The following is a 27,922-nucleotide window of genomic DNA, read 5'->3' as shown; positions in this document are numbered from 1 at the left end:
GCAAAATAGACAAAATTGACAAAATTGACAAAATTGACAAAATTTACAAAATTGACAAAATTGACAAAATTGACAAAATTGACAAAAATTGACAAAATTGACAAAATTGACAAAATTGACAAAATTGACAAAATTGACAAAATTGACAAAATTGACAAAATTGACAAAATTGACAAAATTGACAAAATTGACAAAATTGACAAAATTGACAAAATTGACAAAATTGACAAAATTGACAAAATTGACAAAATTGTCAAAATTGACAAAATTGAAAAAATTGACAAAATTGACAAAATTGACAAAATTGACAAAATTGTCAAAACTGTCAAAATTGTCAAAATTGTTAAAATTGTCAAAATTGTCAAAATTGTCAAAATTGTCAAAATCGTCAAAATTGTCAAAATTGTCAAAATTGTCAAAATTGTCAAAATTGTCAAAATTGTCAAAATTGTCAAAATTGTCAAAATTGTCAAAATTGTCAAAATTGTCAAAATTGTCAAAATTGTCAAAATTGTCAAAATTGTCAAAATTGTCAAAACTGTCAAAATTGTCAAAATTGTTAAAATTGTCAAAATTGTCAAAATTGTCAAAACTGTCAAAATTGACAAAATTGTCAAAATTGTCAAAATTGTCAAAATTGTCATTGACAAAATTGACAAAATTGACAAAATTGACAAAATTGACAAAATTGACAAAATTGACAAAATTGACAAAATTGACAAAATTGACAAAATTGACAAAATTGACAAAAATGACAAAATTGACAAAATTGACAAAATTGACAAAATTGACAAAATTGACAAAATTGACAAAATTGACAAAATTGACAAAATTGACAAAATTGACAAAATTGACAAAATTGACAAAATTGACAAAATTGACAAAATTGACAAAATTGACAAAATTTACAAAATTGAGTACATAATTGACAAAGGGAGCGCGTGGTCGTAAAAAATATTCGGAGTGAAAAGTGATTTTTTTTTTGTATGTGCCTTTTGTTTCGCATTTTTGTCGTGAATTGTGATATAGTTTTCAATAAAAACGATCCGAGTTCGCTAGGTTTATCGCGTAACAAAATTATTTTGAATCATCAAGAACGTCGTGTGGTGCGCGAGTCTTTTTTGTGTTGAAAAGACCTTCCCATAGCTCCGTAGCTCGGAGGGCTCGACGTCGGTTGTTTGTGTGTTAAGCCCTCTCCATAGCATCGTAGCTCGAGAGGCAACGAAAATCAATACCTTATCTAGCTAACAGAAAGAAGATAGGAAGGCACTTGATGATTGAGTTCGTCGCGTCTATTCCGTAACAAATTCATGAACTAAATGATTATATAATTAAAAATCAGACTACATTGCAGCATTGCGTTTAACACCTCATTTTATAAATAAATATTATTTGGTTATATCTTTCCACAGCCGGCTGTCTAAGATTAAACCATTTCATTAAAAATTTAACAACAGTTAAACGGGAAATGTCTCATCCGCAGCAACCGATTGTTTGCCTTGAGAATAAAATATAATACCTTTCAACAAACACTATGATTTTGGGTCGCATCATCATCTTCTATGATGAATCCTGACCAAACACCCTATCCTACTAACAAATTTTCAGGTTCCTGGCGCTTGTGGGGTGTAAGCACAGAGTAAATCAGCTGCCCTAGTAGCAACCTGCGCTAACTAACATTCCCGTCCCTTAAAATCGAGATCTACAAACTGACATGGCGGGCGCCGTTGGTGGCCAATGACTGTTACCTATTCGCAACTGATCTTGTTTTGGCAATCATGGTGTTTTATCTTTTCAGCGCATTCATACATGCTGTTGATAAGGGAAATACCACTTGGTAGTCGAAGCCTATGATCAGTAGTGCTGAAAGGATATTACGGTTCTGTTCAGCAACGGAGAAGGACAACCATGGGTGGTCTCTCATGCTCATGCTCATGCTCAAAATTGACAAAATTTACAAAATTTACAAAATTGACAAAATTTACAAAATTGACAAAATTTACAAAATTTACAAAATTTACAAAATTTACAAAATTTACAAAATTTACAAAATTTACAAAATTTACATAATTTACAAAATTTACAAAATTTACAAAATTTACAAAATTTACAAAATTTACAAAATTTACAAAATGTACAAAATTTACAAAATTTACAAAATTTACAAAATTTACAAAATTTACAAAATTTACAAAATTTACAAAATTTACAAAATTTACAAAATTTACAAAATTTACAAAATTGACAAAATTTACAAAATTTACAAAATTTACAAAATTTACAAAATTTACAAAATTTACAAAATTTACAAAAATAAACAAAATTTACAAAATTTACAAAATTTACAAAATTTACAAAATTTACAAAATTTACAAAATTTACAAAATTTACAAAATTTACAAAATTTACAAAATTTACAAAATTTACAAAATTTACAAAATTTACAAAATTTACAAAATTTACAAAATTTACAAAATTTACAAAATTTACAAAATTTACAAAATTTACAAAATTTACAAAATTTACAAAATTTACAAAATTTACAAAATTTACAAAATTTACAAAATTTACAAAATTTACAAAATTTTGAAAATTTACAAAATTTGCAAAATTTACAAAATTTACAAAATTTACAAAATTTACAAAATTTACAAAATTTACAAAATTTACAAAATTTACAAAATTTACAAAATTTACAAAATTTACAAAATTTACAAAATTTACAAAATTTACAAAATTTACAAAATTTACAAAATTTACAAAATTTACAAAATTTACAAAATTTACAAAATTTACAAAATTTACAAAATTTACAAAATTTACAAAATTTACAAAATTTACAAAATTTACAAAATTTACAAAATTTACAAAATTTACAAAATTTACAAAATTTACAAAATTTACAAAATTTACAAAATTTACAAAATTTACAAAATTTACAAAATTTACAAAATTTACAAAATTTACAAAATTTACAAAATTTACAAAATTTACAAAATTTACAAAATTTACAAAATTTACAAAATTTACAAAATTTACAAAATTTACAAAATTTACAAAATTTACAAAATTTACAAAATTTACAAAATTTACAAAATTTACAAAATTTACAAAATTTACAAAATTTACAAAATTTACAAAATTTACAAAATTTACAAAATTGGCAAAATTTACAAAAATGGTAAAATTGGCAAAACTGGCAAAATTAACAAAATCGGAAAAATTGGCAAAAATGGCAAAAATGGCAAAATTGGCAAAATTGGGCTAATTGTAAAAATTGTCAAAATTGTCAAAATTGTCAAAATTGTCAAAATTGTCAAAATTGTCAAAATTGTCAAAATTGTCAAAATTGTCAAAATTGTCAAAATTGTCAAAATTGTCAAAATTGTCAAAATTGTCAAAATTGACAAAATTGTCAAAATTGTCAAAATTGTCAAAATTGTCAAAATTGTCAAAATTGTCAAAATTGTCAAAATTGTCAAAATTGTCAAAATTGTCAAAATTGTCAAAATTGTCAAAATTGTCAAAATTGTCAAAATTGTCAAAATTGTCAAAATTGTCAAAATTGACAAAATTGTCAAAATTGCCAAAATTGCCAAAATTGCCAAAATTGCCAAAATTGTCAAAATTGTCAAAATTGTCAAAATTGTCAAAATTGCAAATTTGACAAATTAAAGAATTGGAAAATTTAAAATATGATACCTCAACGAGTTAACCCCTTAATCCCTCCTCAGTACAAATAGATTTTGCGCAAAACCGACCATTTGTCCGGTTGATTTCACTTGCTTTTCATGATGTGGTATCACATTTCACCACTCGAGCCCGTGGGTGCGTGGGTGTGAAGAAACAAGTCCCTTCAGTCTGGCTGCAGAGTCCGACAGTCGACTCGCCTTACATCGATCCCAAAAGGGGGCAAATGTAATTGAATAATTGGCGCTATCAGTACCGACACGAGCACTCTCTGTGGCAAGCATTCTCGAGCCGTTTTCCGACAGAAGGTCGGTCCTTTGTGCCTAACGAAGTTAGGCAATCGACTTTCAACAAATAAAGTGTCTATCATCATCACCATTAAAGCCATCATCTTGGCTTGGCGGCAAAACCTGTTTCAATTCAGTCCGATCGAGGCACGGCCTGCTGCCTGCCACGTCGGCCACCTTCAAAAGGGGTTTCCTCCTAATTGTAGTTTTTAAGGCCTGCTTTGTTTATTATTATACACTCTCGGGATGATGGCCGGAGATTGAACTGCTCGAGTAGTTGGCGTTGGCGTTGTTGTCGGAAGATTGAAAGCTTTGGGCGGTTGTTGTTGAGCCTTCTATTAGTTTTGTTGGCCGAAGGGATTGATTAACAGAGTGTTAGAGAGAAGAAAGCTGACAGCTGGGCTCAAAAATTACAGGACGCTTGTGTAACCATGGCGATGATATCAGTTTGATAACTATCAGGTGTGATTTGTTTGAGATTGCTATGATCCCATCAAGGGCGGCGTTGGCCCAAACTGTAAAGTGGCATGTCAAACGCTTGCAGTCAGGCATGGGTTTGAATCCCGCTAAAAGTTGACATTTTCCCAAATTCTCACCTGAAAGTCCCGCTTGCACTTGTTCTCCTCGTTGTGGGTCATCTTCTTCTCGTGCTTCTTCAGGTAGCGCCGTTTCGCGGCCTGCAGGTTGAACCAAGTGTAGCTGAACGACTTGACGTACGGCAGCAGGGCCTCGATGAACGGATGGAAGTCCTCTTGCTGCTGCACGATTCCATTTTGATTCAATTCAATCGGATCCGATCCATCGGGATGCGAGAAGAGATATTCAAGGCAACAATTAGATTAGCAAAGACAAAGTGCAATTTGCATCACTCAATTTTTCTTTCAATTTTTTATTGTTGCATTCCATCACCATCCTTTCCGAATTTGTCTCCAATTGTCGATTCAATTTTGCCCGGTTGAATTTTGTCGTGTAATTTTGACAGATCACCAATTTTGCACCAACACCACCTGCATCACAGTAGGCCGAATCAAATTTTGAACCAGAACTCGTCCTGAAAAGGGTTGGAAGGGTAACCAATCAGTCGTCGTCGTCGCCTACTCCGTTGATGGAATGCATCGTTCAAACAAAACAAAAAAAAGGGCCGAATCGAAAAAGGGCGTGTCCAATCTTCTTCAAGTGTGTGTGAGTGTGTGTGTGTGGAACGGGGGGGTTCTTACCTGTGACAGGAAGGGACCTTTGATGGAAGCTTTGGAATCCATGATACACCGCTCGATTTTCCGTCTGTCTTTCTGGTGGCGAGGGATTTCCGGAGTTGCACATAAATCGAATTACCGCCGCAGATGCGAGAAACGAGAGGAAATTTAAAACGGATGAAAAAACAAACCAAACTGTGCAAGTGAGATTTATTTGCGCAGAGTGAGTTTACATAACTGTGTAATAAATAATATTTCCATGGTTTTTTTGTCCCCCGGATCTCTCTACCCCACCGCCGCTTTTAGCTGTCATCTTTGTCGCCAGCCAGCCGGACAGAAATTAACGCAGAAGGCCATGCGATTATGAAGATGTCAACGCGGCGGCGGCGAAATATTTGCGGATGATTTTTGCTTGGCTTGCTGGGGTTTGTTGACTGAGGCGGAGTTGAGACGATGTTTTGCAAATTGTTGATATTTTGCGGTAAAACTTATTTTTTTGGATATTGACTTTTTCCCAATTGGGTTTAAATTTTGACAAAGAACTTTGTCCTAAGGTTTCTATACGGGGTGTCAATCCAAAGATTTCGCGAAGCGAAAACGTTACGTGACGAATTCCCCTCTCGGCAAATTTCCCCTCTTTTTGGTGCACGCTGGTTGGTTGAACAAACGTTTCCCAATCAGTCAATATAGAGACGTGAGATTGATGTATCTAAAATCACCCCCACTCTACCTCATAATTTTCGGATCGTCGACGCGGCAAAAAGCGAATAAGGAGATGTAGGAGAATGGGTGCAAAAAGGCGGGGCATACGTCCCCTAACTAAATCAACAAAACTCGGTTCGGTCGGTCCCGAAAATTCAGTCTGTTGCTGGCCGTCGACGAGAACACATCAGGAGCAGATGGCCTGGTGGCCCGTTTGCAGACGGCCTGGAGGCCCGAGAGCAGATAGCCTGGAGGCATGGACACGCCAAGAAATGCCAGCCGGCATGAGCGGGAATTGGAATTGGCCACCACTTGGAGTGGCCGGAGTCCCCGGCGGGTGTTCCGATAGGGGGACTTTTCCCGAACCATAAGATTTGGGGCAATATGGGTATCAAACTTTAAGGTTTTTGATACTGGATATGAAATTTGACATTTCGGCAGTAGTGGCCACAATCCGGAGTGGCCGGAGGCCCCGCGGATGTTCCGATGGGGGGACATTTGCCGAACCATAAGTGTTGGGGCAATATGGGTATCAAACTTTAGGGTTTTTGATACTGGACATGAAATTTGACATTTCGGCAGTAGTGGCCACCACCTGGAGTGGCCGGAGGACCCGGGGATGTTCCGATGGGGGGACATTTGCCGAACCATAAGAGTTGGGGCAATATGGGTATCAAACTTTAGGGTTTTTGATACTGGATATGAAATTTGACATTTCGGCAGTAGTGGCCACAATCCGGAGTGGCCGGAGGCCCCGCGGATGTTCCGATGCGGGGACATTTGCCGAACCATAAGAGTTGGGGCAATATGGGTATCAAACTTTAGGGTTTTTGATACTGGACATGAAATTTGACATTTCGGCAGTAGTGGCCACAATACGGACTGGCCGAAGGCCCCGCGGATGTTCCGATGGGGGGACATTTGCCGAACCATAAGAGTTGGGACAATATGGGTATCAAACTTTAAGGTTTTTGATACTGGATATGAAATTTGACATTTCGGCAGTAGTGGCCACAATCCGGAGTGGCCGGAGGCCCCGCGGATGTTCCGATGCGGGGACATTTGCCGAACCATAAGAGTTGGGGCAATATGGGTATCAAACTTTAGGGTTTTTGATACTGGATATGAAATTTGACATTTCGGCAGTAGTGGCCACAATCCGGAGTGGCCGGAGGCCCCGCGGATGTTCCGATGGGGGGACATTTGCCGAACCATAAGAGTTGGGGCAATATGGGTATCAAACTTTAGGGTTTTTGATACTGGACATGAAATTTGACATTTCGGCAGTAGTGGCCACCACCTGGAGTGGCCGGAGGCCCCGGGGATGTTCCGATAGGGGGACATCTGCCGAACCATAAGAGTTGGGGCAATATGGGTATCAAACTTTATGGTTTTTGATACTGAACATGAAATTTGAAATTTCGCAAGTAGTGGCCACCACCTGGAGTGGCCGGAGGCCCCGGGGATGTTCCGATGGGGGGACATTTGCCGAACCATAAGAGTTGGGGCAATATGGGTATCAAACTTTAGGGTTTTTGATACTGGATATGAAATTTGACATTTCGGCAGTAGTGGCCACCACCTGGAGGGGCCGGAGGCCCCGGGGATGTTCCGATGGGGGGACATTTGCCGAACCATAAGAGTTGGGGCAATATGGGTATCAAACTTTAGGGTTTTTGATACTGGATATGAAATTTGACATTTCGGCAGTAGTGGCCACAATACGGACTGGCCGAAGGCCCCGCGGATGTTCCGATGAGGGGACATTTGCCGAACCATAAGAGTTGGGGCAATATGGGTATCAAACTTTAGGGTTTTTGATACTGGACATGAAATTTGACATTTCGGCAGTAGTGGCCACCACCTGGAGTGGCCGGAGGCCCCGGGGATGTTCCGATAGGGGGACATCTGCCGAACCATAAGAGTTGGGGCAATATGGGTATCAAACTTTATGGTTTTTGATACTGAACATGAAATTTGAAGTTTCGCAAGTAGTGGCCACCACCTGGAGTGGCCGGAGGCCCCGGGGATGTTCCGATGGGGGGACATTTGCCGAACCATAAGAGTTGGGGCAATATGGGTATCAAACTTTAGGGTTTTTGATACTGGATATGAAATTTGACATTTCGGCAGTAGTGGCCACAATCCGGAGTGGCCGGATGCCCCGCGGATGTTCCGATGGGGGGACATTTGCCGAACCATAAGAGTTGGGGCAATATGGGTATCAAACTTTAGGGTTTTTGATACTGGACATGAAATTTGACATTTCGGCAGTAGTGGCCACCACCTGGAGTGGCCGGAGGCCCCGGGGATGTTCCGATGGGGGGACATTTGCCGAACCATAAGAGTTGGGGCAATATGGGTATCAAACTTTAGGGTTTTTGATACTGGACATGAAATTTGACATTTTGGCAGTAGTGGCCACCACCTGGAGGGGCCGGAGGCCCCGGGGATGTTCCGATGGGGGGACATTTGCCGAACCATAAGAGTTGGGGCAATATGGGTATCAAACTTTAGGGATTTTGATACTGGATATGAAATTTGACATTTCGGCAGTAGTGGCCACAATCCGGAGTGGCCGGAGGCCCCGCGGATGTTCCGATGGGGGGACATTTGCCGAACCATAAGAGTTGGGGCAATATGGGTATCAAACTTTAGGGTTTTTGATACTGGACATGAAATTTGACATTTTGGCAGTAGTGGCCACCACCTGGAGTGGCCGGAGGCCCCGGGGATGTTCCGATGGGGGGACATTTGCCGAACCATAAGAGTTGGGGAAATATGGGTATCAAACTTTAGGGTTTTTGATACTGGATATGAAATTTGACATTTCGGCAGTAGTGGCCACAATCCGGAGTGGCCGGAGGCCCCACGGATGTTCCGATGGGGGGACATTTGCCGAACCATAAGAGTTGGGGCAATATGGGTATCAAACTTTAGGGTTTTTGATACTGGACATGAAATTTGACATTTTGGCAGTAGTGGCCACCACCTGGAGTGGCCGGAGGCCCCGGGGATGTTCCGATGGGGGGACATTTGCGGAACCATAAGAGTTGGGGCAATATGGGTATCAAACTTTAGGGTTTTTGATACTGGATATGAAATTTGACATTTCGGCAGTAGTGGCCACAATCCGGAATGGCCGGAGGCCCCGCGGATGTTCCGATGGGGGGACATTTGCCGAAGCATAAGAGTTGGGGCAATATGGGTATCAAACTTTAGGGTTTTTGATACTGGATATGAAATTTGACATTTCGGCAGTAGTGGCCACAATCCGGAGTGGCCGGAGGCCCCGGGGATGTTCCGATAGGGGGACATTTGCTGAACCATAAGAGTTGGGGAAAAATGACTGTTTAACTTCTGAAATCTGTTTCTGGAAATTTAGAATAACTATTTCGTAATCAACTAGAGCCCTGAATAGGGCAGTTCAGCTCCACTTGCAATTTTCATCCCCTTAATTCGATAGGACGTTGATATTATGTCTTAAAACTTTACAAATCAAACAGCCTGTTTCAGAGCCACGAAATAGACCACAAAAGAGTTGTCTTGTGTAATTATAAGGGAATCATGGGGAAATTTGGATCGGACGTTCTAATCGAAAATTTCAACAATCATCTAGCAAAGTTCTTTGTCATACTGGTCATGTGTAACATAACCACCTGCACCTTTTTTTTATGCTTGGATAAATTATTAAAAATATCTCTTCTTAGCAAATCTACCAATAAACATAATTTAGAAACTCAAAAATCTGGAAAAATTAAAATAAACTAAAAATGAATTATAAAATGTGTTTATTTTCTAATTGTTTTTGTAAAGGTGGTTTATGAATCATGTGAAAAACAAAACCAACAGATAAAAATTAATTTATAACTAAATACAATTTCAAACAAATTGAGCTTATTTGTCGGTTACAGTCATCAGGGATGACATTGGGTCTGGGAGTGAGATTGGGCCATACAAAAATGCTTGTATGACCTAATCTCACCCCTAGACCCAATGTCACCCCTTATGACGGTACACAGAAAAAAATGATGGTAATATTTATTAGGAAATGATGACAGATTTTGTGTTGAAAAAATTGTGTAATGTTACATCAGGTATTGGTGAATTTTCATCAGTTTCTGATGAATTTTCATCAAATTCACATTTTTACAAATTTTTAAGGTAAAATTACTCAAAAAAGAGGTAATATTCGAACAATTAAATTTTCAACCCTCCAATTATTTTTTTTTCTGTGCACTTTGAATATTTAATGACTGAAAATAAGATTTTCACGATTTATCTATTTTAAATAATTTATTGCTAAATGAAAATTTTGTAGAATGTTCTGATCTCTTCAATTTTTTTTTCAAAATGTAAAAATCAAGCCCAACATTTGAAAATTTCAAAAATAAATGCGCCCTTTCATAAAGTTATTCTTGCTATAAAATTTCAAAATTATATATTTGAAAAAAGCAAAAATTTCACAAAAGTTTCACTTTTTAACATTAAATAGTGACCCAATAGTTTCCGAAATATCACAAGTTGAAAAATGAGGACTACATAGATGACACTGAGAAAAACCTCTTTTTTCACAAAAAATTAGCATTAACAGTGCACGTCAACCAGAAATGTGAAACTACGGCAAACATCTAAATAATGTTTGATTCATTCTCTACTATCTCCAAATGAATTTACAACACATTTTCTCTGATTTAATTTAATCAACAATTTTGGATAAAGAAGACAACAACTGCACTGGTTGCTGTTCAGTCAGTAACAAATGTATCACCTAATCAAAGTATGTTGAGTAATTTTCAGTTGAAAATTTGATTTTACATCCATTTTTTTTATTATTTTGATAATATTTTAAGCATATTTTTACAAAAATCACTTTTTCACAGAAATCTTTTTTTAATAATTACTCCGGTACCAACAAAAGTAAAAACATGTACTTATTTTTCTAAAAAGTCCCAGCGATAAACTTTACGCAGTAGGCCTGGCCGCTTTAACGCTTGTAATGTTTCAATGCATTCTAATGCAATGGCGCACTACAGATGTCTATAAATGACAAGAAGAGTGCTAGGCGTCGTCTAACCTAAGCACTCTCCAGGATCCCTTGGAAAAATTTGCTGCGCTAAGGTTTGATTAGATTAGATTAGATTAGAGGTGGTTTATGAATCATGTGAAAAACAAAACCAACAGATAAAAATTAACTGATAACTAAATATAATTTCAAACAAACTGTGCTTATTCGTGGATTACCGTCATCAGGGGTGACATTGGGTCTGGGGAAAATATTTTTTTGCTGGAGTTCTTTTCCTTCGTGAAGTGTTTTTCAATTCCAAAAAAAATAACATTTTAAAAAATGTATCACCTATTCAAAGTATGTTAAGTAATTTTCAGTGGAAAATGTGATTATACATCTAATTTTTTTTAATTTTGATAAAATTTTAAGCATATTTAAAAAAACATTTTCCACAGACATCATTTTTTAAATAATTACTCCGGTACCAAAAAAGTAAAAAAATCGAATTTTTTTTTTATTTTCATGTACCTATTTTGTTCTAAAATGTCCCAATCAAAACCTACAATTTTGCTAGGGCACCAAATATATAGCTTCTCAAGATACAGAAAAAATGCAAAATTATATGGAATCTTGCATTGAAGATGAAAACTAATGATAAAACACAAATGAAAAATGTAAGGAAAAAATGTATTCCGATAATAAAATCAAAATTACAAATCTTGATTTTTGAAGTAATGAATATAAGAAAATACTTGAGAAATCATTGAATATTTATTTGAGCCTTTTTTCGACCAAAGAATCATAAACAAAACTTTGAAAGAGTAAAATACGATCCAATGAAAATATTGATTAAAATTTATCAAACTAAATACAATATAAAAGCAAGGCATAAGTTAAATAATTGAAAATTGAAGCAAATAGTATCACAAAATGTTCAATTAGGTTTTATAAGGTTATCAAGATATGAGATTGTTAATTGTTTTTTTATTTATACTTGAGGATTTTTGATTGAACTTTGTAGAAGTGTTTTTTTATTTTTATGTTTTTTTTTTTTTTGAGTTTGGAAAACCAGGTTTGATTGAGGTTTATTAACTCTCAAGCTCGTAAAAAGAGGGAATTTCCATACATAAAATTTATATAGATATTTTTCAATATTTGTTAAAAATTAAAAATATTGTTCACATTTTTAATTATCTTGGCAAACATCATTATCTGAATCTGAAATCAATGCACTGTTTTTGCTAATCTGTATCTGTTATATCCAAAACAAATCAAAAACGTCAGATGTGAAATTCAAAAACTTCAATGCCAATTTTCAAACATTTCTTTTTCCTTCTAAAATTTTATATCTCCTTCCAACCTGTGGTCCCAAAATTCAAAATTTACTTAACGTCCAAAAGTGATTTGAACAAAAAAAATAAAATTGTGATTTAAATTACGACAATTTAAATTTTCGACAATCTTTTTTATTTCCTGCTGGGAAAATTTTGAAAAAGTAGAGGAAAAAACTTGAAATGTAATTGAATGGTCTTAAATCGAATAAGCAATGACATAATTTAGCTTGTTTTTTTTATTTCCTTGCGTTAAAAATCTATTTCGAGTTTTGCGATCCCATTTTAGTAAAATTTGAGTGTTATTAAATTATCAAGTGCATTTTCTCAATATTTGGACAATTAAAAAGTCGATTATACGATGATTTGATTATCCAAAGTAAGCTTTCCAAGGTCTTTGGATAATCGAGTTAAATTAAATATTTTCTTTAAAAAAAACATTGCTATCTGGTCTTTTGGGTCCTCAAAAAAAAAGTCAATTAAAAAAGAAACAATAAAATTGAAGTATTTTTATGAGACACCCAAATATATCTAAAAAAAAACGATATCTCAAAAACTAATGGTTCGATTTTCAATGCAAAAAAAAATATAACTTTAAAAAGCATGCCTTACATTTGACCAGGCGTAATTTTAAATTATTGGAGTACCAAATATCAACATTCAACTTCTTTTGAAAAAATTGAAAAGCCCAATTTGATTTAAAATACAATAATTAACGTTATATTTAAAGTGTAATGTGAATCGATTGTAAACTGATTGTACACTAGCGTGGTTCACGGATATATGAAAAAGACAAAAGTGTTCGATTTCGTTTGCATCAACCGGAATTTTGAAGTACTATGACCCAAAAAGCTAGCCTGAAAATTTTAGCTTATTTGGTTATGGTTTAGTTGCTCCAGTTTTGATATGAAGTTAGAATGGAATTTCAATAAATTTAATTGATTTATTTTTCACTTTTTAACTCTTCTTCTAGAAAGTTTTCCTCAACCCGATAAAACTTTATCATGTAAGAGTTTTCTTATAGGTTTTGATTCGGGGAACAACTTTGTAGAACATCGCAAAGCGCTAGGAAATGATCCCAAAAAGATACAGATTATTTTTTTTAGCATATTTTGAAATTTTGCCGAAAAAAGTAAATTCTAAAAAACATCCTGTATCTTTCCAGGATCAATTCATAGCACTTTGCGATATTCTACAAAGTTGTTCCCCGGATCAAAACCTATAAGAAACCTATGAATAGGAAAATTTGATAGGGTTTTGGGAAATTTTCTATAAGAACATGTAAAAAGTTACAATTCTCCATATTAAATTGAATCAAGTTCCATACTAACTTCAGATCAAAACTGGAGCAACTAAACCTTAACCAAATGAGCTCAAATTTTCAGGCTAGCTTCTGGGGTCATAGAACTTTGAAATTCCGGTTGATGCAAACGAAATAGAACACTTTTGTCTTTTTCATATATCCATGAACCACCCTATTGTACACGTTTTAATTTTTATTCTTAGCAATACCATTTTTTCACTCCTGGATTTTTTGGAAGAAAATAGGGAAAAGGGAGAAAAAATAAAATTTGTATGGGCCTTACCAGAGAAAATAACTTCATTTTCAAAGAATTAGTCATCGATGATAAGTACGAGCAAGTAATTTGAGTAAATATTTTTAGAGTATTTTAAAATGACAATGAGATATGAAACGTTGGATTGAAATTGTATCACAAAAGCTCTAAAAGTACCCATAACTTCGAGTCATTGTTGAAACAATCTAGCTCAAATCTCTCAATTTTCTCAGCTCGTTAAGATCTTTCCCCTCTGATTCAATCGATTAAATTCATGTGACAATGTAATTGCATCTTACAATGGCATTCAACCCACCACCAGCGCTCATCTCATTGTGATCCCCGCTCACGCCAAGTTGGCAATCTTGTCACATATTCTGCCAACCAAATTGCATCAAGCTCGAGTGAGTGGCGTCTCGTCGTCTTGGCCTGGCTTCGACCACCCCAAAGAATCCAGAACCCCCCGTCCTCGACGGCCGCCGGTGCCAAATCACTTTCATTCATCAAATTCCTTGGCCTTCCGTTCCTTTTTGATTCGAGTCGCGTGGCGGCCGCCAAAAAATTTCATTCATTCATGATAACAGCCAGCAGCGGCAGCACGAGTTCGAGCTTCAAGAGCACTTGGCAAAGTTCTAAAATAGTACTACGGTCGGCTTCTACTACAACTACTCGAGAGAGAGAGCGTTGGTGACGACTACTTTTGGCAGGTCTGGGGTTTCGGTCGGTCCAACCGGCCGGTCCTTGGCAGAAAACAGCACAGTCTGGTCAGCAGGTAAATGAGCCAGCAGCGGCAGCGAAGAAAAAGAGCGAAAGTGTCCATTTTTGAGCCAAAGCAAGCCACGACCGAGAACGCGCGGATCAGCGGCGGCGGCGACGGCGACGGCACATATTTGGCCAGTGCCAACTAGACCAGGAAAGGAATCGCTCGAGGAGAGAGTGCGCAGAGTTGCCAGGTTTTTTTCGGGGTGAAAGTGTATATTTTTGAAATTCTGATTTCTGATTTCATTACAAAAACTTCGATTTTATTTGAGACATAATATAAAAAAAAAGATAAATCAACAGAACCAAATTATAAACCTTCAGAAAAAAACAAGTTTGTAGCCTTAACTTGGCCTTAATCTGAAATTCTAAATTTAAAAATTAATCACAATAACATAATAGAGTAAGGCGAGGCAATATGATTTTCTGGCTGTTTCTTGGGTAAATGTTAAATTTACGTCTAGTTTTCAGTTGTGTTTTTTTTTGTGTATTGAACATAGATAAATTTATGGTAATTAATGGGACTTAATTAAACTGAATAGTACTTTCCTAGCTGAAGTTGTTTTTTTTTTTTTTTTTTTTTTTTTGTTAAAGCCCTTTATGTATTTGTATAATTTTTAGGTATACTAAAACTTTATTTTTTGCGATTTTAACAGTGTAAATCAACCAGAGCTATTTGCAACCAGATTGTTTTGCTAAAAACATTTGAATTTTTTGAAAACTACAGAAATTATCGATATAACTTAGAATTCATCCCATTAAATACTGTATAAAAATAATTTACAACAAAGTTTGACATTCTCCCAATCAGACTTGTTAAGGATTGAGTCGACCAAATAGAAAGGGTTTCTGATTCTGGCATGAAAGTCAATGTTGTCAATAAGAAAAAAATGTTTATTTTTCAAATTCATTTTTCGATGTAAAATCAAATTTGCAATCAAAAAGTAATTTGGTAAAATTTTGATAAAGTGCACCGTTTTCAAGTTATAGCCATTTTTATGTAACTTTTTACAAAATAGTCGCAGTTTTTCATTTTTTTTTTAAATTAGTGCACATGTTTGCCAACCTTTGAAAAAAATATTTTTGAAAAGCTGAGAAAATTTTCTATATTTTGCTTCTTCAGACTTTGTTGATACGACCTTTAGTTGCTGAGATATTGCAATGCAATGGTTTAAAAACAGGAAAATTGATGTTTTCTAAGTCTCACCCAAACAGCCCACCATTTTTCAATGTCGATATCTCAGCAACTGATGGTCCGATTTTCAATGTTAAAATATGAAACATTTGTGAAATTTTCCGATCTTTTCGAAAACAATATTTTTAAAATTTTCAAATCAAGACTAACATTTCAAAAAGGCCAAACATTCAATATTACGCCCTTTTAAAATTTTAGTCTTGATTTGAAAATTTTGAAAATATTGTTTTCGAAAAGATCGGAAAATTCCACAAATGTTACATATTTTTACATTGAAAATCGGACCATTAGTTGCTGAGATATCGACATTGAAAAATGGTGGGCTGTTTGGGTGAGACTTAGAAAACATCAATTTTCCCTTTTTTAAACCTTTGCCTGGCAATATCTCAGCAACTAAAGGTCGTATCAACAAAGTCTGAAGAAGCAAAATATAGAGAATTTTCTCAGCTCTTCAAAAATATTTTTTTCAGAGGTGGGCAAACATGTGCACTAATTTTAAAAAATGAAAAACTGCGACTATTTTGAAAAAAAATACATAAAAATGGCTATAACTTGAAAACGGTGCACTTTATCAAAATTTCACTAAAGTACTTTTTGATTACAAATTCAATTTTACATCAAAAAATTAAGTTGAAAAATTTTTGCGACCAAAATTTCGATTTTTTGAAAAAATCAGTATTGATTAAAAAATTCCTAACTCGGTCAATGATTTTTTACACAACCTGGAAATTTCTGAAAAGTTGGCATTTTATGTCCTCTAAAACATATCAAAAAATAAAAAAAATAAAAATAGTGTTTTTTTGCAAATCAAGTTTTAGTGATATAAAGTTAAATAAAAAAATGCTCCGAAAATGTAGCGTCATCAGTGCATAATTGGCAAAGGGAGCACGTGGTCGTAAAAAATATTCGGAGTGAAAAGTGATTTTTGTGTGTGTGCCTTTTGTTTCGCATTTTTGTCGTGAAGTGTGCGCTTCGAGGAGAAGATTACCCTCTGAAAATGCAGCGTCATCAGTGCATAATTGGCGAAGGGAGCGCGTGGTCGTAAAAAAAATTCGGAGTGAAAAGTGATTTTTTTGTGTGTGTGCCTTTTGTTTCGCATTTTTATCGTGAATTGTGATATAGTTTTCGATAAAAACGATCCGAGTTCGTTAGGTTTATCGCGTAACAAAATTATTTTGATTCATCAAGAACGTCGTGTGGTGCGCGAGTCTTTTTTGTGTTGAAAAGACCTACCCATAGCTCTGTAGCTCGGAGGGCTCGACGTCGGTTGTTTGTGTGTTAAGCCCTCTCCATAGCATCGTAGCTCGAGAGGCAACGAAAATCAATACCTTATCTAGCTAACAGAAAGAAGATCGGAAGGCACTTGATGATTGAGTTCGTCGCGTCTATTCCGTAACAAATTCATGAACTAAATGATTATATAATTAAAAATCAGACTACGCTATCATTGCAGCATTGCGTTTAACACCTCATTTTATAAATAAATATTATTTGGTTTTATCTTTCCACAGCCGGCTGTCTAAGATTAAACCATTTCATTTAAAATTTAACAACAGTTAAACGGGAAATGTCTCATCCGCAGCAACCGATTGTTTGCCTTGAGAATAAAATATAATACCTTTCAACAAACACTATGATTTTGGGTCGCATCATCATCTTCTATGATGAATCCTGACCAAACACCCTATCCTACTAACCAATTTTCAGGTTCCTGGCGCTCGTGGGGTGTAAGCACAGAGTAAATCAGCTGCCCTAGTAGCAACCTGCGCTAACTAACATTCCCGTCCCTTAAAATCGAGATCTACAAACTGACATGGCGGGCGCCGTTGGTGGCCAATGACTGTTACCTATTCGCAACTGATCTTGTTTTGGAAATCATGGTGTTTTATCTTTTCAGCGCATTCATACATGCTGTTGATAAGGGAAATACCACTTGATAGTCGAAGCCTATGATCAGTAGTGCTGAAAGGATACTACGGTTATGTTCAGCAACGGAGAAGGACAACCATGGGTGGTCTCTCATGCTCATGCTCATGCTATAAAGTTAAATAAAAAAATCACCAAATTTTTTTTACCGTGAATCATTTTTTCCAGTGTAGTCCGTAGCCATACCTAAAACTTTGCCGAAGACACCAAATCGATCAAAAATTTCCTTCAAAAGATACAGATTTTTGAATTTTCATACATCATTTTTGTATGGACAGCTACCAAATTTGTCGGATAAAAAAATACAAAAATTAAAATTGAAGAAAAAATACCGATTTCGTAGAGAATTGCTCATATGTTTATAGGACCTGTTAAAAAAAAAACTCTGGAAATATCAAAGATATTTCCATTTTGTTTTTAATTTTTTTGTAAAATTATAGTTTTTTTTTCAAATCCACCAATCAGCAATTTAACCATCAATTTGAATAATTGGAAACTCACCATGACCTCTTCCAACTCACCACCGCTCTCACGCATTTGACAGTTACCACGATACGCACGTTCACAAATAGATGACTATAGTGAGGTGATGGATGGATTTTGATTAAAAATTTCAATCTGTTTGTCTGTGGTTCAAGTATTGTTTAAAGCTTTTTTTAGGCATGGCAGGGCGTTTTGAGGGGAAAAAGAGTGTATTTTTGAATTAAAAATCACTCCGCAAAATGAGCCAAAAAATTGCAACCAAAACTAATGAAGCTTGTAAGATATTTTACGAAAAACATTTTCGAACACAAAAAAATTAAAAAAAGTATAAAAATTGAAATAACGTGCCATGGTTTCAACATTTGAATGAAAAAAGTGTTTTAAAATGCATTATACGCCTGTCCAGTTTGTTTTGCCATCATTAGTTTCCAAAAAATCTAAGTATTGACGAAAATTTTATTTTTGGCGAAAATAAAAGTTTTTGAGGTGCTGTACATTGAAATTTCATAAAAATTCAATACATTTTTAAACAAGCCCGAACATGCTAAATATGATTATCAATGCAGAAAAATGCATTTTATATTGTTTTCAGTTGATTAGTCTTCTATTTTCATGTAAATTTTGAGGTTTTTTGGAATAATTTTCTTGCCCCCTGATTTTTCAGACCGATTTTGAAGGGGTTGGGGGGGGAGGAAATAAGCTTTAATAAATATTTGCAACGGCCTAAATTGAAAACTTTCAAAAATTCAAAAGAATTTTGAATAAACCCAAACATGCTAAGAATGATTCTGAACGCATGGGGAATGTGCACTTTAAAGTTTTTTGAAAAAATATATTTTTTGTTGTTGGGTCAGTATGTCGTTTAGGTCACATTGTGAGAAAAAAAAAAACTTGCAATCTTATTTGAACTGAAACCGTTTATTTAAATAAATGTTATATTCAACTACTTGAATTCTAAACTTCAGATTCTTTTGACGATGAAGGAACGAATTAAAATTTCCTTCGATCCTCGAAACTTTCCAAACTTTCTGCCAACGCTGAACCGCAGCAATCCATGCGACAAACGAGGTGACGTGCAAAACTTGCTGCTGTACAAGTAACGTCATGATTCGAAATCCGGACACTTAGTAGCACATCATTTTCGTTTTAACTGACAAAAAAACATGTAATGAGTTGGAAATGAAGAAATACCATCAGGATGTAGTATTAACAGTCAGTTTTTAGGAGAATGCATGCAAAATATGTATTTTCTAACAATTTTTCATCAGAATTTGAAAATTAAAATGACTTGTTGTGCTTCGAATCCCGGACACTGATAAAAGCTGATTCGAAATCCGGACACTTTTGCTTCGAATTCCGGACACTCGTTTTTTCCCATGAATCGCACAAATTTGGACTGAAATGTTAGTGAATGGCATTCTTTAGGTCTCAAATAAGCTGTTAACATCAAAACAATTGATATTTTATATAAAAATTTGCTAGAATTTAAGGAAATCAAAACCATAAATTTCTGCTTTGCCTTTCCGGTGCTTCGGACGCCTATGAAATATTTCACGTGAAATGTTTCGCATTTTGGTAATCTTATAATTTTCTTTTATTTAATTGTTTTGACATTAACTACAGCGTTCAAACAAACTTTAAATGAAAGTTGATGTTAGAATTCATCAAATAACACGGTTTTGACATTCATAATGCGAACTTATATCCAAATTATTGATAAAACAAGATGAAGTGTCCGGGTTTCGAAGCGTCCGGGAATTCGAATCATGACGTTACCAAGTACAAGAGCCGTGACACCACACCGCGCCGCCGAAAGGGGGCAGCACACTTTTTGGCTCGAAGAAAGCGTCTTTTAGCCAAATTCTTGGCACCGGACCGCAAGTATTTCTCTCGGTGGTATGTTTTGATACAACGTGTTGATCGAGCCAGATGTTCACCAAAGCCGGTGTGTTTACATTCGCACGTTTACGCATTTTTTTGCGATTTTTTGTCGAAGAAACCAAATCGATCCGATTCGACCTAAAAAGGGGAAACTTGGTCGCTTCTTTTTCTTTTTTACTTTTTGCTCGAGACTACATTAGAGAGACGCGGCAAGGCAAAAGGCGAGTGTGTGGCCTGTCAAAAAGCGCATGGTTTACTTGGGTCGTCGTAGTGTGCTGTGCAATTGCAACTATCCTCACACAGCTAGAAGAGTCTGGTGGGACCACGACGTCGGCGGGTGGAGAAAAAGGGGGGGAGGCTGTGTGGCGACAAAGCGAGAGAGAGAGCGAGCGTGAGGAAAGAGAGAGGAAAAATCTGGGCCTCTTTCGTAATCGCGCACAGCTCACTGCGATGCGAATTTTCTTCTTTGCCCCTCAAAAATTTCCCTGACATTCGTCACGGGGGGCGGTGGGAATGGGGTTTGTTGTTGATAAGAGCTGATAACACCCCCACCCCCACTACCACCAGCAACGTCACAACAACAACAACTACACGACCACAACAACTTTATTTACGTACTCTGGTGGTGAAGGAACGCGTTGACACAACCACTCGCTGGTCAGATGAGGAGAAGAAGGAGGAGGTACCACACTTCGCAAGGATCAAGGAAAAATCTCGTGTGTCTCGTGAGGAAAATCCTTGAGAAAATCGGGCACTTTTTGCGTGTTACTCCATCCCGGAAAAAAAAACTGACACTACGCAATCACAGTAGGCTAACACACAAACAACACTTAACAACGGGGAGAGAGGGGGTGACACTATATAACACTCGCGAACACTTTTCCTACTTCTTTAACACCAAAATCGAACTAATCGAAAGTAATCCTGGGGGAAAAATTGAAAACACGGGGAGACAGAGCGTGTGTGTACTAAAACCAAGGAAAAAAGAACACTGACTACTGCTTCTAGTGCTTCTGCTGCTGCCGAAAACTGCCCCAGTCTAGACACATTAATCACACACACACACATACACACAAACACAGTCAACGCATCAGCAGCATCAGCAGCAGCAGTAGTAGGCGATGCGAGATGCTGCATCACACTACACAGTTGACGTTCACCAAAACTGCACGCACTGACAACTCTCGGTGGTGGTGGATGGATGCTGCCTGCACCGGCAGGGCTGCAAAATTGTCACGGGATTTTAGTCGCTGGAGGAATGTCACTAATTTTATTTTAAGTTTTTGTCCCCTTCCCCCTCCCCCCTCCCCATTAAAAAAAATCCTCAAAATATCAGGTGGAAAAACAATTTTTGCCGAAAAATTAAACTTTCATTGAAAAAACTTGTACAATTCATTCTAAACTACAGTCCAGACTCGATTATTCGATTATCCGAAGTTTCGATTATCCGAAGTTCAATTATCCGAAGGTTTGTATGGGACTTCGGATAATCGAATCACAAACAAAAAAAAATCTTTTTTTTTCTTTTTCTTGTTTTTTTTTTTAATAGTTGATTGCCTATAGAAACTATAAAAATTTTTTTTTCCATCATGGATTTAATTTTTTTCAATCACTTTAGCGCACTAAATACTTAATCTCGACAATCCAAAATTAGGGAGCGTTCTTTTATTACGTAACGCAGTAGAGGGGGGAGGGGGGGTCGGAGGCCGTGTTACGCTCCATACATTTTTTTTTAAATTTGTATGGAAATTTTGTTACGAGGGGGGAGGGAGGGGGTCTAAAAGTCCGATTTTTCGCGTTACGTAATAATAGAACGCTCCCTTAGAGAACGAAAAAAAATGTTTTCGTGATTCGATTATCCGAAGTTTCGATTATCCGAAGTGTTTTTATTCCGAGGCCTTCGGATAATCGATTCTGGACTGTATTTAAAATCATTGCATAACGTTCATTTTTTCATTTTTTAATCAAACAAAGCACTTCTAGACTTTTTGAATTTTCGGACTAAAGATCGGAGAAAATAAAACTTTAGGAAAAAATATTTCATAAATTCATTGATATTTTGCAAAATTTGTGTAGTAGCATATATGTGAGCATAACTGTAACAATGTATAACAAATTTTGTGATACTTTTTGCTTCTAAGTATTGAAAGTCAAGCTTAAAAATTGAATGATTTTTTTTTTGTACAAGCCTAAACTAATAAATAAATTGAAAAAAATATAATTACAACATAAAAACAGTGCGATAATACTGAGTTTGTATTTTCTTAGAAGAATTTTCAAAATAGTAGAGACATTTATGATTATTTTTTTCATGAAACAAAATCAACTTCAGTATTGTTTTTGTTGTTTTCACAAAATGATTATCAAAATAATACAGAAATTAGAAAGATTGTTGAGAAAAGATAAAAAAGATTTTTTAAACATCATTTTTCAACATCTTAAAAAATTTATGAAAACACAACGTAAAAAAATCCTCAAAAAATCAGGGGACAAAAACAATTACAATTGCTAAAAATTGAAATTTTCAAATAAAAAAAAACTCGTACAATTAATTTGAAACTATTCAAAAACATTGAATAACGTTTTTTTTTTCATTTAATAATCAAACAAAGCACTTTTAGACTTATTGAAAATTTTGGGTTTTCGGACTACAGATCTGAAGAAGACATAAAACTTTAAGAAAATAAATATGTTCATAAATTCATTGATATTTTGCAAATTTTGTGTTTTAGCAGAACTGTAATAATATATTAAGTTGAAATTCAGGCTTGAAAATTGGAATTAAGTTTTTTTTTGTACCAGCCTAAACTAATAAACAAATTGAAAAAAATGATTGCATGAAAAAAACAATGTCATTGTCAGCATTTCAGTACTGAGTTTGTATTTTCTTAGAAAAATCATCAAAATATTAGAGACATTTATGTGAATTTTTATGATAAAAAACAACTTCAACTATGTTTTCAGTGTTTTCTCAAAATAGTTATCAAAGTATTACAGTTATTTTGGAGTTTGCTAAAGAAAGATAAAACAGATTCTATCAACAGCATTTTTCAACATCTTAAAAAAATATGAAAAAACAACGTTAACATCAGAATTTCTGTTTTAAGTTAGTGTTTTCTTAAAAGAATTATCACAATATTAAAATGATTTTGGAAATTGATGAGGAAAGATAAAATAAATTTTTATCATTTTTGAAAAAATATTATGAAAAAAAGTCATAATCAAAATTTCTGTTTTGAGTTAGTGTTTTTATTTATAGAATTTTAAAAGTATCAAAGTAATATTGGAGATTGACATTTAAGAAAAATTGCATGAGAAAAAAAGCATAAGCTGGTTTTGAGTTAGTATTATTATAATCATCCAAATATTAAATTTATTTTGTTAATTGCTGAAAACAGATAAAAAAAATATAACATTGAGAAAAAAAATGTATGAATAATTAACACTGTCGCCAGCATTTCAGAGTATTTATAGAGATTGGTGAAAACTGATAAAAAATGTTTGAAGCCATTGTTGCTACATTTTAATGATAAAAAAAGTTTTTAAAAATGCATTTTAAATCAGCCCAATCCAAAACGATATTATTTTAAAAAATATGTAAATATTGGCGAAAAAAGGCATTTTCGAAAAAAAAACTTTTGAGGTAATGTATATCGGAATTTTATAGAAATTGAACATTTTTTTAGCCCAATAAGGCCGATGCAAATATTAAAAAAAGTTTTTGTCCCTCGGCCCTGGCCGAGGTCAAGGGGGGGGCAAAAAAATAAAAAAATATAAAAATTTAAATAACAAGCCAAAGACTTCACATTAAAATGAAAAAAGTGTTTTAAAATGCATTTTACACTAGTTCAGTTGTTTTGCAATCATTAGTTTTCAAAAAATCTAAGATCTGACAAAAACAAAAATTTTATCGAAAAAAAAGATTTTGCATCGAAAATTTTCAAAAAATCTTAAGATTTTTTAATAAACCCAAACATGCTAAAAATGATTTTTAACGCAGGAGAATGTATTTTAATTTGATTTCAGCTGGTTGCACTTGAATTTTCATTGAAATTTTGAAGTTTATTGTAAAAATATTTTTTTTGCCCCCTGATTTTTCGGGCCAATTTTGAAGGGGTGACAAAAACTTTTTAAAATATTTGTACCAGCCTAATGCTGAATATAATTTTTAACAGAGGAAAATTCAATTTCAAATTGTTCCCAGTTGATTCTACTTCTATTTAAATGTTTTAAACCTTGAAAAATATTTGAAACGGTCAAATTTTCCCGAGGACCGTAATTTCAAAACACCAAATACCACAAAAAAATCACGGAGAGTGAAAATTATAATGCCAGCATAAATTTTATTTCATGTTTTGTCCCACCCTTTCAATTTTCAAAAGTCAGGGGGCAGAAATAAATATTGGTAAACTATTTAAAATATATTTTATCTTGTTTATGTATGCAATTTTAATCAAATAAAAGCGTTTCATGCTCCCTAGAAATTTTTAGTTTTTTTAACATAAATTGGAAAAAGAGTCAAACATTTAAAATTATTTTCATTAAAACTTGATCATGTTGCAAATTTTAAGCCGTCTAAAAATTGTATGAGGCATTTTGTAATTGTTTTGTGATACTCTTTGCTAGCAAACTTTGAATTTAAGGCTCAAAAAATTTAATTTAGTTTTTGAACTGACTGCAACCAGAGCTGAGGGACAATATATGTTAACATATTTGTTTTAATTTTGCACTACAGGAATTTGATTAAGTTGTAATTAAGTCTAAGAAGATTTGCTTAAAATTTATTGAAAAATCCCAAAGCAATAAAAGTAATCCTATCAAAATAATTAGGAATAGAAATAAAAATTTGATTTAACAATCTCCATTATTTAAGACATTTTCCCAAGGACAATTTGCAGCCCTGCCGACGACAACAACAAGGCTGTAGCCGCACACCACCCAGCAACTAAACGCACACAGCCACAACCGAACGCGCTTACTAGGATAGGACGATGATGTTGCTGCTGCTTAGAGAGGAGGAGAATGATCCTGGCGAAGTTATTATATTGGGGGAGTGGGAGGAGTAACAGGAACAAGACGATGGGAAGAAGAAAACAAGGAAAAAGGGGGGCACAGCCTGCTGCACTTTTTCACACTAGCACATTTTTTTTTGTTCTGCTTCCTGGATTTTCCTCTTTTTTCACAGCCTCCTCAAATAAGTTTAGCGCTTTTCTTCTTCACTGATCTTCTCGAGGCACTAAATATGCAGTTTTCAAACTTTTTCTCAAAATTATAAAATGTTCAAAATAAAAACCGAACGAGGAAAAGACGACACGAAAAAACCGACAGACGGATAGGAAAGACAGATGAGAAGAGAGATAGAGAGAGAGAGACAGAGAGACCGAAGAGACGAAACGAGTAAAGTGAGTGAATGGCTGTTGGCGACCAGACTGGTGTCGGTTTCGTGACTGCAGCCGTGCACTTCTCACTGCTTTGGTCGTTTCGCGTAGGGCGAAACGACGGGCGAAAATATGCACTCACCACTGTACTGGCCTGCAAATGTGCCACGATGACAGATGGTGCAGATCGAAGGATGCTGCGGATGGGAAATTTTCGCCCAACTATGGGAAAGCGGTGAAAAACTAAGAATAGATTTAGTTTAAAAAGGACGTTTTTGAAAACTATTTTCATTTGCCAATGAGTTTAATTTAATATAAAATTGTTTGAAAAGTGCACGTTTGTCCTTTAAAACGGCTTACTGTTTTCAGTCTACCAATTTGGGGACCATTCATAAACCACGTGGACACTTTTTTGGTAATCTCGAAGCCCCCCCCCCCTCGTGGACAATTGTCCATACAAAAAAAATCTTTTTTGTATGGAGCATGGACAATCGCCATACCCACCCCCCCCCCCCCCCCTAAAGTGTCCACGTGGTTTATGGATGGTCCCTTTGGATAACTTGGATAAATAGATCAATTTTACTAAAATTATTTTTTTAGTGTTGAAAAGTATGCGTTTTGTTGTTTTCACAATGCATTTGTAAAAATATAAGGGACTAGAAGGAATTTTCATCATTTAAATTACACTCAAACCCCGATGGTTTGACACCAACTGTTGTCAAACGAACGGGTTCACGTTTTAGTTTGACACCCCTTTTACACGGAGTTCACACACACTACCAAACGCTTGTTTTGATAGTGTGCGTAAGCGCCGTGTAAAAAGTGACAGTTCGTCACTTTTTAGTTTGACTTTGACCAACCAACGGGGTACAAACTAAAAAGTGTCAAACGAAAAAGTGACCAACCACCGGGGGTTGAGTGTAGCTGAAATCAATTTTAAATGCGATTCCCTGTGTTTTGGGGTTGAGTTGGGTTTATTCGAAAATCTCTGGGTTTCATTTGGGTTTATTCGGAAATCTTTTAAATGTTTGTTTTATTTTAGTCAAATCTTTCTTTTTTTGACGATTGCAAAACAACTGAAATAATTTAAAATGCATTTTAAAACACTTTTTTCATTGAATTGTAGAAACTATAGCTTGTCATTGAAACTTTTGATATTTTGTAGACATTGTTGTCGATTTGTTCTTAAATTCATTTCAAATTTTTTGAAGTTTTGAAATATTAGGATTTGTAAGTTTTGATGGAATCTTTGCAGTCTGGAATTTCAAATCTTTAAATTTTAATGTTTTTGTGTTCTGAATTTTTATTTTTTTTATTATTGGAGTTTTAGAATTAAAGTGGTTTAGAGTTACTGTTTTTTATAGTTTTTCAAATTTTGGACTATTGCTATGTAAGAAATTTGGAATCTTAAAATTGTGGAACCGGGATTTTTTTATTGTTTTGAAGATTTTGAATTTTGAAATAAGGTAATTTAGAAATTTTGGAGTTTTGAAATTAAGAATATAAAAATATAGGAATGCATAACTTTAAAATTCTTTTTTTTTTAATAAAACAACAGGAGTTTTGTTTAATTTTGACATTTTGAAATTAAGAATGGTTGAAATGTGGAAAACCATGAAATCATTGAATATTGGATTTTTTGATAAAAAGATAAAATGTTTTTTTTAGATTTTGATGTTCAAAAATCTAGAATTGAAGAATTTGAGAATTTGGGATAGTTTAGAAATTTAGGAAACTACGAATTATCGTGGTTTGGAGTTACTGTTTTTTTTTTAATTTTGGACTTTTGCTATTTTAGAAATTTGGAATCTTGGAATCGTGGAACCGGGATTTTTCAATGTTTTGAAGATTTTTAATTTTGAAATAAGGTACACGCAGCAAAATAAGGCATATTTGAATCAACAAAACGTTTTGTTGATTTGAAAATCATATTTTTTGTTGAATCAACGCTAAACGTCAAAGCAGCTTTTTCAAAACAACAAAAGACTTTTGTGGAATCGAGAAAATCAAGGTTTGTTTCAACACAAAATCGGCGTTGATTATATTCTACAAAAAAATTGTTAATTCAAACCTTGTACAGGCTGATTCTACAAAACTTTTTCTGCGTGTAATTTAGAAATTTTGGAGTTTGGAATTAAGAATATTAAAATTTAGGAATGCAGAACTTTAAAAATTCTTTTTTATTGTTAAACAACAGGAGTTTTTTTTTAATGTTGACATTTCGAAATTAGGAATGGTTGAAATTTGGAAAACGGGAAATTTTTAAATCATGAAATCATTGAATATTGGATTTTTTGATAAAATGTTAAGATGATTTTTTTTAGATTTTGAAGTTCAAAAATCTAAAATTCAGGAATTTTGGAAATTTTTGATATTGGGATAGTTTAGAAATTTAGGATTGTAATTTGTAATTTGGAGTATTTAAGCATTCAAATATTGAAATATTGAAATTAAGCATTTCTTTACCAAACCCGAAAATGATTTTTTTTTATATTTTTAGAATTGGCTCAAACTTTTTTCCTATGACCGAAGA

At 34.4% G+C, this 27,922-nt stretch overlaps 1 protein-coding gene across 9 annotated transcripts in view; it reads right to left on the bottom strand.

The window, feature by feature from the left end:
- Positions 1–25,422, bottom strand: part of LOC120415067 (nuclear factor 1) — a 53,372-nt gene extending 27,950 nt beyond the window's left edge. The window contains exons 1-4 of one of the 9 annotated variants that reach the window (XM_052708005.1): positions 24,991–25,417; positions 20,630–20,979; positions 5,195–5,266; positions 4,574–4,735 (exon numbers count right to left, since the gene is read on the bottom strand). In XM_052708005.1, coding sequence (XP_052563965.1) covers positions 4,574–4,735; positions 5,195–5,236 — 204 coding nt within the window. In that variant the 5' untranslated portion in view covers positions 5,237–5,266; positions 20,630–20,979; positions 24,991–25,417. Of the gene's footprint in view, positions 1–4,573; positions 4,736–5,194; positions 5,267–20,629; positions 21,336–24,990 lie in introns of those variants that run through there. The other 8 variants (XM_052708003.1, XM_052708012.1, XM_052708015.1 and 5 more) reach the window with 8 other exon arrangements.
- Between the last annotated feature and the right edge of the window lie 2,500 nt (positions 25,423–27,922).

Source organism: Culex pipiens, chromosome 1 (genome assembly GCF_016801865.2).
Source record: "Culex pipiens pallens isolate TS chromosome 1, TS_CPP_V2, whole genome shotgun sequence".
NCBI lineage: Eukaryota > Metazoa > Arthropoda > Insecta > Diptera > Culicidae > Culex > Culex pipiens.
The sequence above is the reverse complement of the archived record's forward strand: the minus strand, read 5'-3'. Positions and strand labels throughout refer to the sequence as shown.